The sequence below is a fragment of the Saccopteryx leptura genome, chromosome 4 (genome assembly GCF_036850995.1).
Source record: "Saccopteryx leptura isolate mSacLep1 chromosome 4, mSacLep1_pri_phased_curated, whole genome shotgun sequence".
NCBI classification, from domain to species: Eukaryota; Metazoa; Chordata; class Mammalia; order Chiroptera; family Emballonuridae; genus Saccopteryx; species Saccopteryx leptura.
The window spans coordinates 861,705-878,247 of record NC_089506.1 but is presented as its reverse complement, the minus strand read 5'-3'; the positions used below and the strand labels follow the sequence as shown (position 1 = coordinate 878,247).

At 62.9% G+C, this 16,543-nt stretch overlaps 1 protein-coding gene across 7 annotated transcripts in view; it reads right to left on the bottom strand.

Annotated features, from left to right (window-relative positions):
* Positions 1–16,543, bottom strand: part of ARHGEF10 (Rho guanine nucleotide exchange factor 10) — an 80,311-nt gene that overhangs the window by 37,093 nt on the left and 26,675 nt on the right. For 4 of the 7 annotated variants that reach the window (XR_010750990.1, XM_066380051.1, XM_066380053.1 and 1 more), the window contains exons 8-13: positions 14,592–14,708; positions 12,000–12,114; positions 10,543–10,649; positions 8,638–8,715; positions 7,025–7,204; positions 941–1,057 (exon numbers count right to left, since the gene is read on the bottom strand). Coding sequence is in view for 6 of the 7 variants with exons in the window: in XM_066380051.1 (XP_066236148.1) it covers positions 941–1,057; positions 7,025–7,204; positions 8,638–8,715; positions 10,543–10,649; positions 12,000–12,114; positions 14,592–14,708 (714 nt within the window). In the remaining variant the exon portion in view is untranslated. The remainder of the gene's footprint in view (positions 1–940; positions 1,058–7,024; positions 7,205–8,637; positions 8,716–10,542; positions 10,650–11,999; positions 12,115–14,591; positions 14,709–16,543) is intronic. The other 3 variants (XM_066380055.1, XM_066380056.1, XM_066380054.1) reach the window with 2 other exon arrangements.

Below are 16,543 nucleotides of genomic sequence, written 5' to 3'. Positions count from 1 at the left end.
GAGACGCCACAACCACGGGAGGGTGCCACCATGCACAGCAAACCACGCAGGCCGAGCCTGGTGCCAGCGAACTCGCTGGTCAGGGCTCATCCTGGTGGGCTCCCTGCCCCCACTGCAGGCTGGCCCGGTGCCTGTGTCCCGGACACGCGGCCCCAGGAGAGGCTCCGGCAGAAACTATTTTCCTTCCCGAAAGAGACACCGAGGCCCGAGGCCCCCACAGCCGGAGCTTTCACGCCCAGAGGCCCAGACAGCAGCCCCTGTCCGGCGGTGGGGCCCGCCCTCCAGGAGGAAGGAGGGCAAGGACGTGTCTGGCTCCGGCACAGCCTGCGGTTGGCGAGGACACCTCCCCGCATCACTCACCACGGGCAGCAGGGACACGGCTCACCCAGCAGGACAAGCTCAGGTCTGCGCTCGCCCAGGGCACTGAGCCTCACACAAACGAGGCCGGGCCAGGGGGGCCACAGCATCTGAGGAGGAGTTTTAACCTTGCTCAGTGGCCCGGAGCTCACCTGTCTGTCGTGTGTGTACACCAGCCTGCGACACGGGGTGCCCCACGCACCCGCGCAGGGCTCCCTCCTGACACAGACCCACCGGGCCTCCCGGGGGCCTGCGCAGCCTGACTCACGGGGCCACACACGCCTCCGTCCCACCCCGAGCACCAGGGCCATTGTCCCCACATTCCGCTCGGACCTGACCTGACCTGCTGATGGGCCGGTCAGCCCCACTCTCTGAAAGGTATGCAAATGAGGGATATTTTTTAAAGCTATGTTACCACTAAAAATTCATCTTTATTTCTAGTGTGGCCCCGATACGTAGAGTGCTGCTGGCATGAAGGTCTTCCTAACGAGCAGCACCCTGCAGGCAGAGGTGAGGCTGGGCAGGACCCGTCACCACGTACGCCGGCACGGAACCTGTCACCAGAGGGAAGAAGGCTCCTCACCTTCAGAAACTCCAGGAACGCCGGCTTCGTGGCGCAGGTCTTCTTGAGGACGGCCACGGCGGTGCTGAAGTTGTTCACGTACTCGCTGTAGGCGTCCAGCACCATGGACTTGGAGAACTGGGGGCGGGAGATTGAGAAAAGTGAGCGAAGCGGAGCCCACGGGGTCCTCCCTTCGGCCCCAGCAGCTGGGACGGGTCACGAGATACACGTCAGGACGGCCGGGACTTTCTGAGCAGACTGGTTGGGCGCGTTTTGACGCCGGGGACGTCTGGGGGCTCCGCGCACGGGCAGTGTCCTCGAGCCGCACCCCCAGACCCACACCCCAGTCGGGTCCACAATGGACAGACAGACGGCAGTGGCCTAGTGCTGCTGGCCCCAGGGCAACGGGAGGCCTCACGTTCGACACAGTGGCAGGGTGGGCTGCAGGAATGACCACCAGCGTACAGCGATGCTGATAACAGAGCCACCCACACACGCCTGGTGTGGCCGTCACCAAGCGAGGAACACTTTCATCTACGTTGTAGTTAGAACAAGAAAGGTTCTCCACTCAGACATGTGTTCCCAGGCAGGCGTCTGAGAAGGGTAAAGATGGACGCTAACAGAGAGTACACAGACACGGCGGTGACAGAGGACACGCCCTACGGTCAGCTTTCCCTGACGCCCCGAGCGGGGTGTGCAGGCGTTTGGAAGAGCCGCGTCCTGTGATGGACACTCTCCATCCATCCAGCACACACACAGACCACGCACCACCCAGCACACACACAGACCACGCACCACCCAGCACACACACAGACCACGCACCACCCAGCACACACACAGACCACGCGTCACCCAGCACACACACCGACCACGCACCACCCAGCACACACAGACCACACACCACCCAGCACACACACAGACCACGCGTCACCCAGCACACACACCGACCACACACCACCCAGCACACACAGACCACGCACCACCCAGCACACACACAGACCACACACCACCCAGCACACACACCGACCACGCACCACCCGGCACACACACAGACCACGCACCACCCAGCACACACACAGACCACACGTCATCCAGCACACACAGACCACGCACCACCCAGCACACACAGACCACACACCACCCAGCACACACAGACCACACACCACCCAGCACACACACCGACCACGCACCACCGGCACACACACAGACCACACACCACCCAGCACACACACAGACCACACACCACCCAGCACACACACAGACCACACACCACCCAGCACACACACAGACCACGCACCACCCAGCACACACAGACCACACACCACCCAGCACACACACAGACCACACACCACCCAGCACACACACAGACCACGCACCACCCAGCACACACACCGACCACGCACCACCCAGCACACACACAGACCACACACCACCCAGCACACACACAGACCACGCACCACCCAGCACACACACAGACCACGCACCACCCAGCACACACACAGACCACGCACCACCCAGCACACACACAGACCACGCACCACCCAGCACACACAGACCACACACCACCCAGCACACACACAGACCACGCACCACCCAGCACACACACAGACCACGCACCACCCAGCACACACAGACCACGCACCACCCAGCACACACACAGACCACGCACCACCCAGCACACACACAGACCACACACCACCCAGCACACACACCGACCACGCACCACCCGGCACACACAGACCACACACCACCCAGCACACACACAGACCACGCACCACCCAGCACACACAGACCACGCACCACCCGGCACACACACAGACCACACACCACCCGGCACACACACAGACCACGCACCACCCGGCACACACACAGACCACACATCACCCAGCACACACACCGACCACGCACCACCCGGCACACACACAGACCACACACCACCCAGCACACACACCGACCACGCACCACCCGGCACACACAGACCACGCACCACCCAGCACACACAGACCACACACCACCCAGCACACACACAGACCACGCACCACCCAGCACACACAGACCACGCACCACCCGGCACACACACAGACCACGCACCACCCGGCACACACACAGACCACACATCACCCGGCACACACACAGACCACGCACCACCCAGCACACACACAGACCACACATCACCCAGCACACACACAGACCACGCACCACCCAGCACACACACAGACCACACACCACCCAGCACACACACAGACCACGCACCACCCAGCACACACACAGACCACACACCACCCAGCACACACACAGACCACGCACCACCCAGCACACACACAGACCACGCACCACCCAGCACACACACAGACCACACACCACCCAGCACACACACAGACCACGCACCACCCAGCACACACACAGACCACGCACCACCCAGCACACACACAGACCACACACCACCCAGCACACACACAGACCACGCACCACCCAGCACACACAGACCACACACCACCCAGCACACACACAGACCACGCACCACCCAGCACACACACAGACCACACACCACCCAGCACACACACAGACCACGCACCACCCAGCACACACACAGACCACGCACCACCCAGCACACACACAGACCACACACCACCCAGCACACACACCGACCACGCACCACCCAGCACACACAGACCACACACCACCCAGCACACACACAGACCACGCACCACCCAGCACACACACAGACCACGCGTCACCCAGCACACACACCGACCACGCACCACCCAGCACACACAGACCACGCACCACCCAGCACACACACAGACCACGCACCACCCAGCACACACACCGACCACGCACCACCCAGCACACACACAGACCACGCACCACCCAGCACACACACAGACCACACGTCATCCAGCACACACAGACCACGCACCACCCAGCACACACAGACCACACACCACCCAGCACACACAGACCACGCACCACCCAGCACACACACAGACCACGCACCACCCAGCACACACACCGACCACGCACCACCCAGCACACACACAGACCACGCACCACCCAGCACACACACAGACCACACGTCATCCAGCACACACAGACCACGCACCACCCAGCACACACAGACCACACACCACCCAGCACACACAGACCACACACCACCCAGCACACACACAGACCACACGTCATCCAGCACACACAGACCACGCACCACCCGGCACACACACAGACCACGCGTCACCCAGCACACACACAGACCACGCACCACCCAGCACACACACAGACCACGCACCACCCGGCACACACACAGACCACACACCACCCAGCACACACACAGACCACGCACCACCCAGCACACACACCGACCACGCACCACCCAGCACACACACAGACCACGCACCACCCAGCACACACACAGACCACACGTCATCCAGCACACACAGACCACGCACCACCCAGCACACACAGACCACGCACCACCCAGCACACACACAGACCACGCACCACCCAGCACACACACAGACCACACACCACCCAGCACACACACAGACCACGCACCACCCAGCACACACACAGACCACACGTCATCCAGCACACACAGACCACACACCACCCAGCACACACAGACCACACACCACCCAGCACACACAGACCACACACCACCCAGCACACACACCGACCACGCACCACCCAGCACACACACAGACCACACGTCATCCAGCACACACACAGACCACACGTCATCCAGCACACACAGACCACACACCACCCAGCACACACAGACCACGCACCACCCAGCACACACACCGACCACGCACCACCCGGCACACACAGACCACACACCACCCAGCACACACAGACCACGCACCACCCAGCACACACACCGACCACGCACCACCCAGCACACACACAGACCACACACCACCCAGCACACACAGACCACGCACCACCCAGCACACACAGACCACGCACCACCCAGCACACACACAGACCACGCGTCACCCGGCACACACAGACCACACACCACCCAGCACACACACAGACCACGCACCACCCAGCACACACAGACCACGCACCACCCAGCACACACAGACCACGCACCACCCAGCACACACACAGACCACACACCACCCAGCACACACACAGACCACACACCACCCAGCACACACACAGACCACGCACCACCCAGCACACACAGACCACACACCACCCAGCACACACACAGACCACGCACCACCCAGCACACACACAGACCACACACCACCCAGCACACACACAGACCACGCACCACCCAGCACACACACAGACCACACACCACCCAGCACACACACAGACCACGCACCACCCAGCACACACACAGACCACACACCACCCAGCACACACAGACCACGCACCACCCAGCACACACAGACCACGCACCACCCAGCACACACACAGACCACGCGTCACCCGGCACACACAGACCACACACCACCCAGCACACACACAGACCACGCACCACCCAGCACACACAGACCACGCACCACCCAGCACACACAGACCACGCACCACCCAGCACACACACAGACCACGCGTCACCCGGCACACACACAGACCACACACCACCCAGCACACACACAGACCACACACCACCCAGCACACACAGACCACGCACCACCCAGCACACACACAGACCACGCGTCACCCAGCACACACACAGACCACACACCACCCAGCACACACACAGACCACGCACCACCCGGCACACACACAGACCACGCATCACTGCCACGGTCTCCGTTCACGCCCACGGACACAGAAACTTTGCAGCTGGGGTGAAGCCATCAGAGACCCCAGTGTGTCCCCTACACTGGGTGGGGAGGAGTCAGCACACAGAGCGTGGAGTCCCCACACGGGCCCACGCGGCCGATGTTCACCCGGTGCCACCCATCTCCAGCTGCTGAGCTGACGGGCGGCTGTGCCCAGCATGGGTGCCAGGCCTGGACGGCTGTACACGGAGCTCCGGGCACAGAGCCCAGGTCTGTAGGGAACAGTGGGGTTCCTCACAGGGTCCCATCGCTCCTGGGGGGGCTGGTGCTCAGACAGGGGGCTCGCCTGGACCGCCACCCACATGGCTACCGCACACAGCCTGGCTGGGCCTCGAGTAGCCCGTCAGATCTCCTGCCACCGAGTCCGAAACTCAGCACGTGTGCAGAGGATGGCTCCTCACACGTCCCTGTCCCGGGCCTCCGCACGCCCGTCTCCCTGGCAGTGCCCTCACACGTCCCTGTCCCGGGCCTCCGCACGCCCGTCTCCCTGGCAGTGCCCTCACACGTCCCTGTCCCGGGCCTCCGCACGCCCGTCTCCCTGGCAGTGCCCTCACACGTCCCTGTCCCGGGCCTCCGCACGCCCGTCTCCCTGGCAGTGCCCTCACACGTCCCTGTCCCGGGCCTCCGCACGCCCGTCTCCCTGGCAGTGCCCTCACACGTCCCTGTCCCGGGCCTCCGCACGCCCGTCTCCCTGGCAGTGCCCTCACACGTCCCTGTCCCGGGCCTCCGCACGCCCGTCTCCCTGGCAGTGCCCTCACACGTCCCTGTCCCGGGCCTCCGCACGCCCGTCTCCCTGGCAGTGCCCTCACACGTCCCTGTCCCGGGCCTCCGCACGCCCGTCTCCCTGGCAGTGCCCTCACACGTCCCTGTCCCGGGCCTCCGCACGCCCGTCTCCCTGGCAGTGCCCTCACACGTCCCTGTCCCGGGCCTCCGCACGCCCGTCTCCCTGGCAGTGCCCTCACACGTCCCTGTCCCGGGCCTCCGCACGCCCGTCTCCCTGGCAGTGCCCTCACACGTCCCTGTCCCGGGCCTCCGCACGCCCGTCTCCCTGGCAGTGCCCTCACACGTCCCTGTCCCGGGCCTCCGCACGCCCGTCTCCCTGGCAGTGCCCTCACACGTCCCTGTCCCGGGCCTCCGCACGCCCGTCTCCCTGGCAGTGCCCTCACACGTCCCTGTCCCGGGCCTCCGCATGCCCGTCTCCCTGGCAGTGCCCATCACTCTCCTCCCTTGGGAATGCAGGTGGCTCACCACGGTGCTAATGTCCCGGGGACCACACCACGGGGCGGGGCAGCCGGTCACTCACGGAGGCAACGAAGACGTCGCCAATCATCTCCACGGAGTCCCACTCGGCCACGCGGCTGGCCAGCGCCATCTGGAACAGGCGGTGACACTGCAGGACCTCCCTCAGGCGGTGGAACACCACCTTCAGCTTCCGGTCGCTCAGCAGGCGCGGCTCCGTCTCCGACAGCGGCCTCTCGTACTGCTGGTGGGGACGACACAGGGGTGAGGGCGACACAGCGGGGGTGAGGGCGACACAGCGGGGGTGAGGGCGACACAGCGCGGGGGTGAGGGCGACACAGCGGGGGGGGGGCGACACGGGGGGGGGGGAGTGAGGGCGACACAGCGCGGGGGTGAGGGCGGACACAGCGCGGGGGTGAGGGCGACACAGCGGGGGTGAGGGCGACACAGCGGGGGGTGAGGGCGACACAGCGCGGGGGTGGGGACGACACAGCGGGGGTGAGGGCGACACAGCGCGGGGGTGAGGGCGACACAGCGGGGGTGAGGGCGACACAGCGCGGGGGTGGGGGCGACACAGCGGGGGTGAGGGCGACACAGCGCGGGGGTGAGGGCGACACAGCGGGGGTGAGGGCGACACAGCGGGGGTGAGGGCGACACAGCGGGGGTGAGGGCGACACAGCGGGGGTGAGGGCGACACAGCGCGGGGGTGAGGGCGACACAGCGGGGGTGAGGGCGACACAGCGCGGGGGGGGGAGTGAGGGCGACACAGCGCGGGGGTGAGGGCGACACAGCGCGGGGGTGGGGGCGACACAGCGCGGGGGTGGGGGCGACACAGCGCGGGGGTGAGGGCGACACAGCACGGGGGTGAGGGCGACACAGCACGGGGGTGAGGGCGACACAGCGGGGGTGAGGGCGGCACAGCGCGAGGGGCGGCCCGCGGCGGGCGCACGACTCAACACACCCCCTCCACTTAGGGTTCGGAGTAAAAAAGATGTTATTAACGCATTCTCACAGACGGAACCACTTCAACAGCCTTACATGTTGTGTTTTACAGAACACTTTTTAGTGAACGCCTCGGGTTTAAGGGCAAAAATGAAAGAGCCGTTGGCAACGGAAAGTTGATCGTAAAGGACAGGCATCACCCACTTAAACTGGTGAGGACACAGAACTGGTTTGCAGACAGTCTCTGCACACAAGTCTTTCGTATTTTTATTAATTTTAGAGAGAAAGAGAGAGAGAGAGAGAACTGATTTGTTGTTCCACTTATTTATGCGTTGGGTTGGCTGATTCTCGCCTGTGCCCTGACCGGGGCTCGAAGCTGGACGATGCTCTCCAGCCAGGGCTCCACAAGTCCTTCTAAAATGCCAGCGGCCTCAACTGCCAGCCACTACCCTGTGCTTGAGCGAGGCAGCCCATTTCCTGGAGGAAGTGGCAGGAATGTGTTTAATACTCACTACTTTGATTTGCTTGTGCCTGGATTTCTTCTGCAATGTTTTTATTGCTATCACTGGACTTCTGATGTCAATGACACAAGCACAATATTTAAACTCTTTTGAGGATTCTGCAAATTTGGGTATTTGATGATTCGTACAGATAAACATGTGCATGTGACAAGCACATGTATGTGAGAAAGGTGGATAAAACACGCATACACTCTATAGCGTGACACTCGGGTACCTCCAAAATCCTCGTGAGGGCGTCGACATAGTTCTTCTCGCTGTCGACAATCGAACCCAGAATGTATCTTCTTACAACCTGATGGGATTTGAAAATACAATAGCAGGAAATTACTTCATGCAGATAAATTTTACTTCTACTTAAGGCGTGTTGATAAAGACGGTTTTTGTTTTCAAAATAGGAAGTAAGTGTAATCTACAAGGCCTCCGGAATACTTAAATGGTGTGTTAACCAGCGAGCACTGCAGGAGCTAAACACCTCCCATTGCTACAGTGTGTTCATTTTTAAGCTTCAAGTTATAAACTATGACAACAGCAGGACACGTGACCCTACAGGGCTAACAACAGATTCACTCACTAATGCAACAATAACTAACTGAATTAACTCATTTGTGTGCCCAACTCCCAATTACTTGTTTCACGTGTAAATCAGTGTTAGGAACAGGTCATCTTAGAACGCTACTGGCAACACCTACGAAAATGACAGAAAAACAAAATCTTTTGGAAGGTGGAGGGAACACACTTCTTTTTGCAAAGACCTGTGACCATGAAAGACGCAGCTTCGAGGAGGGGAACTCGGGAAGTCAACAGTGTCGTTTCCAGGAGCAGTTTGCTGCGCCCTGAGACACTTCCCTTCCGAGCGCTGACTTCATTTTTGGTTCGGTGCCTTCCACGGAGTGTGCACACAAGCACCAGTTTCTGGCCGGGGAAAGGCCCGTGAGGTGTGGTCACACCCAGCACAGCCTGGGGCAAGTTATTTTTGCCAGTAAATGAGAAATGAAGCATGGAGTCACAACTGGGCTGGTTCTAAACCACACACAGGCACACAGGCGCACAGGCACACAAGCGCACACATGCCCAGTCCGAGCCCCCACGCCCGGGTCCGCCGCCCGCAGAGGACGCAGCGCCACCTGGTGGTGGGGACAGGTCTGGCACAGAAGCCCTCAGGCACAAGCCAGGAAGGAGGCTGCAAGCCTCTATGACAGGGGCGTGGCTTTTCCTTACCAAAAGGGCCATTTGATTCAAAAATTCAGACCAAAACCAACCCTCTGGATACTTGAGGAAAGTGATATACTTAAAAAACCCCAGCTGTGTCCAGGGTTGAAACCCAAGCACAGAGCCCCCCGGCTGCAGCCCCGTGCGACCCGGCTGGGTCCAGGCACAGTTCCCCCCAGACCTGCCCATCTGCAAGGGCGTCTGACCCCGGGGCCGAGTCACCCCCAACCTGGCGGAGGGTCAAGTCTAGGCCAGCCTACGCCCCAAACCCATGTTCCCTGACACAACCTCAAGCACTGAGGTTGGGAGTGAGACTCTGGGTGACTGATCTGAGAACTACATTTGTTTCCTAAGAGTCCTGAGACAATACTAATGTATCGGGTCAAAGCACGGAACTGGTACGTGGCAATCTGGAAATACAGAAAGAAAAGCAAAGAACTGTCCCGTACACTGAGACACCCACACGCTCTCCCTGTAGAGCACCCCGTCATACACGCTAGAACCAGTAACTCACAGGGAGTGTGAGTTCACGTGTTCCTCAGTTACACGTGAGTGCCTGTCATACACGCTAGTACCAGTAACTCACAGGGAATGTGAGTTCACGTGTTCCTCAGTTACACGTGAGTGCCTGTCATACACGCTAGTACCAGTAACTCACAGGGAATGAGTTCACGTGTTCCTCAGTTACACGTGAGTGAGCCTCAAAACATCAAGGACTGGTGTCCGAACCCGGGCCTTGCTGCTGACCGGGGTCCCGGAGGCCCTGCTGGACTAGGAGAGGCTGGTGGGGACACAGTGACAGGAATGGCAGCCGGTCACCAGCCGGTGGTGCACGTCCACACCGGACAGCGGCTCACCAGGAGGTGCGGGCTGTGTCACCGTGCGGCTGTGTCCCCGCGCGGCCGCCTACCTGCTCCTGAGACAGACCGTCGGGCATCGGGGTCAGCACGGCGTCCGGGTGCCTGCAGTCGACGTCGATGAAGACGCTCTGCTCCTCCTCGGGGCCCGACCTGTGGTCTGAGAAGTCGGGGCCCCCCGTTAGGACAGGGGCGACACCTTCGCCACACCGTTTCCACACGCACACCCGCCAGCGACCATCACCCCGAGAAAATCCGACCCACTCAGAAGTGTTCGCCAAGTTTTGGAATTCTCAGCGCTTCGGAGGGCGGAGGGGCCACCTGAGTGCCCAGCTGCTAAAGCAGAGACGGCTCCTCACGTTTCCACCTCCGCACGACCCCAACCAGCAAGTAGGACGGCAGCGAGGAGGCCGAGGTCCCTGCCCGCGAACAGTGACACTCAGGAAACCGGCCGTCTGTCTGCCTGTCCCCCAGTCTGGGAAGGAACGGGCTCCCGGTCACAAAGTTTAGGCCAAAACTAAGTCCTTCTTTAAACACTTGAAGCTAAATAAGAGATCGTGCAAAATGGCTGGAAACCAGAAAAGCACAGGGCGGGATCCCCGCCCAGCCTGTCCCTCTGGGCTCTGCCCACGGGCGTCTCCTTCCCGCACCCGGGACCCTCGGAGGCCTCCCCACGACTGCGCTTCCTAAAGGCCTCATCAGCTCAAGCTGCAGAGACTGACGTCTCGTCCCCGGCCCGGCCGCGAGGACACGCGAGGGGCTCAGTCCTCACCCCGCGCAGGGAGCAGACGCACGCCGCACGCTGCACGGCCGCGTCTGCCATTGGGAGCTCGTGGATCAACAGAGCCGTGCTTCCGGGACAGCGGGTCAGAGACCGCGGCCACCCCGGAACGGTCCGCTCGGAGCTCCTGGCCGCACACCCAGGACTCCGCTGCAGCTTGGGGCACAGAAACCCTCGCACACCCCAGTCCTGTCCTCCCACTTGTGCCTGCGGACCCCGTTCCTGCCCGGGGGGCCTCTGACCCCCACAGCACAGCACTGCCCTCAGTGAGCAGCTGTGTCACAGTCTCAAGACTCCAGAATCGTCCCAACTCTTCCCACAGCCCCCGCTTGGCACACCGCCTTCCCAGGGTGCGCGTCAGCCCCCGTGGGAAGCGCACAGACCAGGAGAGGGGGCTCCGTGACGACACACTCCGTCACCACGCAGCACGAACTCACGGAGAATCCACACAGACTGAGCCCCTGAGTGCCAGGGTGGGGGGGGGGGCTTCAGGAGGGAGAAGAGGGGGTGACAGCCCCTCAGGGGACCCAGGCTGAATGGGGACAGGGGACAGTGAAGTGGGGGTGACACCTGCCACCCGGGAGAGTTCACTCCCTTTCTGCTGCCTGCTGAGTGTGCCCGAGACCCCCCCAGAGCCCCGACCCCAGGAGACCCGGCCGAGGGACCCTGTGGTGTGCGGTCCGAGGATGCGGCCGGGGTCCGGCCGTGGTTGGGGCCCGAGGCACAGACCTGGGGAGACGAAGGACTTGGTCCGGATGAAGGAGCGGCCTCGCTTCACGGCGGCCTTGGTCCTCTCGAGTCCGTCCCGAGTGCCGTCCCGGGCCGCCTTCACCAGCTTCTGCACCTGCGGGGCCAGAGCGTGAGGAGCAGGCGTCCGGCACAGGTCACCCTGCCGCTGCCCACCCGTTTTAAAAGAATACTGTCAAGTAGTTTGGTCTTGAAAAGTCCCCCGAAATGAGTCCCCCGACACTGGCTCTCTGATGGGGCAGCGCTTTCCCGCCCGCGGGGACTGACGGGTGTGGTCTGGGGCCGTCCGCTACAAACTAGCTGCAGAGCCCTTCGCTGACATGGTTACAAAACTGCCACATTTAAAATTCATGCGGTCCTTATGTTTACTAGACTCGCTGACACAGACAACTGTGTAGATATTAAAGGTGGAGACACAGAGCCCACAGGTGACAAATGGCACATCGAGGAGACGGGAGAACAGACCGGATACCTGCCCACCCACTAGCCCCTGGCACAGGCGTGCCAGCCTGAGCCGCGTGGAGCCTCCCACCTGCACCCCCCCGGAAGGCCAGAGAGCTAGTGCCCAGAGACAGGCAGAGGGACAGCCAGCACTCCGCTCCTCTGCGACAGGTGAGCCCAAGGCCACTCCTGCAGCGTGGGGCTCCCCCGCTCCGTCCCACAGCCAGAGCCTCCGGTGGCCTCAGGGCTCGGAAGCGTTTCTGATTCTTTAACAGTCTCAGTCGGAGGCACTGGCCACGAGGTGCTAGAGGTTCTTCCAGAGAAAACCCGAACGGCCTCTCGTGAGACGGTCCAGCATCCTTCCTGAGGGACCCTCTGGCCCTGTCTTCCCTGGTCCCAGCAGAGAGTGTCCGGACGGCCGCCGGCTCACCTGCCTGCTTGCTGTCGCCCCTGGGAACGGCTTTGAGGGGACGTCACACAGGGTTGCCCAGCCCGCTGTCCCTGTGCCTCAGACGCCTTCCCTGAAGTGTCTGCCCACTGACACCACATCAGCTCCCAGCAGGGCCCACCCCATCCGTCAGTGGCAGGGACCCTCTGCACCCCTCGTGGGCTGCTCCGATCCTGCGTCCCTCCTGCCCAAACCGGGTGTCCTGACAGACACGCCCGACAGCACCTGAGATCTCCCCTCTCCGTGTCCAAGCCTCCCTCTCCCCAGACCTGGGGCCTCACCTCATCTCCACCCCGACCCCTGTGACCCCAGCCCGGATCCCTCTAAGGACAACCAGGACTGTGGGCAGATGAAGAGGGAGGAGCCTCCAGCCGAGTCCCCCCCATGAGGGGACAAGGATGCAAGAGGAGAGGCCAGGAGGGTGCACAACTGGCTCCCTCTCCAGCCTGAGGCGGGGTAGCCGCTGGCCCTCGGTGACTCGCCCACCACACTGCTCATGCTGCCCACACCCCCACACCCCCTGGGCCCTGCCGCTCCCCACTGTCCACCTGCTCCCACACTGTTGACCAGACCTGGCCTCTGTTCTTCACACGCTCCCAATGGCCACGTGGAGGACTGCCCGGAAAACCCGCCAGATCCTGAATTAGCCCAGGGACGGACCCCTGCCCAGGACGGGTCACTGCCCGGGACAGACCCCTAGTCGGGATGGACCCCTGCTCAGGACAGACCCCTGCCCGGGACGGACCCCTGCCCGGGACGGGTCACTGCCCGGGACAGACCCCTAGTCGGGACGGACCCCTGCTCAGGACAGACCCCTGCCCGGGACGGACCACTGCCCGGGACGGACCCCTGCCCGGGACAGACCCCTGCCCGGGACGGACCCCTGCCCGGGACGGACCCCTGACCAGTCATGCCACCTGCAAGGAGCCCGCCGACCCTGACCCGAGCGGGTGTGCTGCTTGCGGCTCTGCCCGCCAAGAGCCCAGGCACAGGCTCCCTGGACTGAAGCAGCGGCCCCATTTCCACGTGGACATCTGCTTCCAGGTAAGCACCGCTCAACAAGTCACAGAGCAGGGGGGCGGAAGGCCGGATTGAAGGACGTACTACTTGACAGTGGCCTTTTAAAACACAGCTCGGGGAACTGGCCGCCACCACCTCCGTCCAGCCGTTCCCAGACCGTCGGCCTCAGGGCCCTCTCCTCTGGCGAGCATGACCGCCATGTCCCCGGGTCTCATGCGCCTGCGTTTACTGCAGGAGGAGGTCAAGCTGAGGAGGATGCTGACTGCCTTAACCGACATTCATTTAAAAGTGGTAACAAACCCATTAACGTTACCTCAGCTAACACATTTATGAGTAATTATTGTGTTTTCCAAAACAGAAACAATGGGTGGCATCCTCCACTTTTGGGGGGCAGTCTCTCCTGCATCCAGGTCACATTCCATCAGCTGGGATGTCACACATCGTACGCAGAGCCTCTGGGAAATCCCTCCCCTCACGTGTGCGAAGAGGAGACAGAGGAAGGCAAACGGCCTCAGAACCAGCAGGGACCCACAGAGCGCGTCCGGGGGACGCCCGGAGCCCCTGGACCGACTGTGGGGGGACCCCTGCGGTGGACGTGGCGGACGGGTCCCCGAGTGTGTTCTGAGCGCGTGGTGGGCGCCGCTGTGCGGAGGGGCCCACGCTACCTTCAGCTCCTGCTTCTGCTTTAGCCGCTGCGCCTCGACCGCGCCCACCGCGCTGGCCACCGCCTCTCTCATCCTCCTCTCATAGCGCTCCTTTAGCCGCGCCAGGTCATGGGACAGCTGAGCACAAAGAGACAGTCTTTTCACGAGGACGCTCTCCTGGTGCTGCAGAGAGCCCTACACTGACGGGCCAGCGGCCGCACCGGCCCTGGGACCACCCCCTTCTGGCCCCACAACCCTCGGCGGCAAGCCGGGGCATAAAACGGCGTCCGAAGGCGGACGCGACGTCAGGTGAGCCGGACAGGAGGCGTCTCCACCAGGTGAGAGCAACTGGACACCCTGCTCCGGCCACACTCTTATTTATATGAAACTAAAATGACCAAACATGCAGAACAGGCATGGAGTCCCTCACGCGTGTCATCACCTGGCGGAGGACCCTGGACAAGCTCAGGGCTGTGCCGCACCCAGGAGTGGCCGGCGCGGCCGTGAGCCGTCCCCAGCGGGCAGCTGTGACCACGAGCGCCCCAGGTGTGTGAGGCTGGCCTCTGCTCCTCACGCAGGCGTCCTGCCGCCTCCGCCGGGACGAGGGCACGGGGAGTCCTTGTGGTGGAAGCCTGAGACCACTTCTGAGGTGAGTCCTTTTGTGAGTCACAACCTGACCTTTTCTTCCAGGAAACCAGGTCCTTCCACGCACCTGCGTCTGAACGCCCAGCTCTGCAAACCCTTCCCCAGGACGCTGCCCTGCCATGCGCGCTCCGGGGCTGTGCTGAGCTGCTCTGTGCTGGCCTCACCCTGGTGTCCACGCTGCACCAGCTGACACGCTCAGCCGGCGCTACGGCCAGGCTGTCGGGGCCGGTCCACTCGGACGGCTGGCGGACAGGTCTGCTCAGTGATCATGCCAGCAGCTCCCTGAGGGGCCCACCCGCTGAGCTCACGCAGTCCTAGGACTGACCGGCTGACCAGAGACGACAGAGAAGGGAGCTCTGCCTGCTCTTCTATGGCACCCACTGACCACGCCATGCTGCCCAAAGTGGGCCCTGAAGTGTCACGTTCAAATCTCAGCTGAGAGCCAGAGTGCTGGGCTCGGCTCTACCGAGTCAAGTGCCAGGGCGGCTTCCCCCCTGGCCCACTGGCTAGGGCCGGGCGTGACCATGCCGGTGACGACAGGGGCCCGAGCTCCTGGGGGCCGTGACAGCACAAGTAGTCGGCCAACCTGCACAGACGCAGCCTGTTCTCGGGGGTCAGGACGCAAGTTTACACAACAGGGGCCACTGAGCACCTGTGACGACCCACACACAACAGACCGTGGAGGCCGCCTTGAAGCGTGCAGGGGCCTGGCTCCCGGGGGCCGGCTGGTGGAGCTGTTCACCGGTCTTGTCATGATGACGGGGACTAGGTCACAGGCTGCACCTGCTGTGCAGACCCACCAGCCCCGTCCGCACGCGGCCCACACCTCCCCCTCCACAGGGGGCACCCGTCAGCAAGACCCACCAGCCCCGTCCGCACGCGGCCCACACCTCCCCCTCCACAGGGGGCAGGAGTCGCCAGGGCGCTGCAGCCATCAGCAAGAACCAGCCCCGACCAACAGGGAACACGGCTCAGTCACCACAGAACCGGGACTCCCTCGGGTGATGGGACTTTGACGATACAGCACCCAGTCCAGAACCACGCTCTGCTCCCCACACTTCTGGCTGGACCCCGCCCAGGAGTCACACACACATGCCCGCAGGGTGGTCACGGGCGGCTCGGATACCCTTCACACCCTCCGTCACGCTCCTGTGCGTGTTGGGAGCCCTGGAGCGCAGACGCCCCCGGAAGGCGAGCGGGTCGCAGGGCACCCTGGGCAGCCCGACTGGGTCCGTCAGCGGGCAGAGCGGGATGACGTGTGCACAGCCCAAGTGACTCAGACCGTTCTTTCCTTAAAACGCTCACGACAGCAGCTTCCTCGGGGCCTC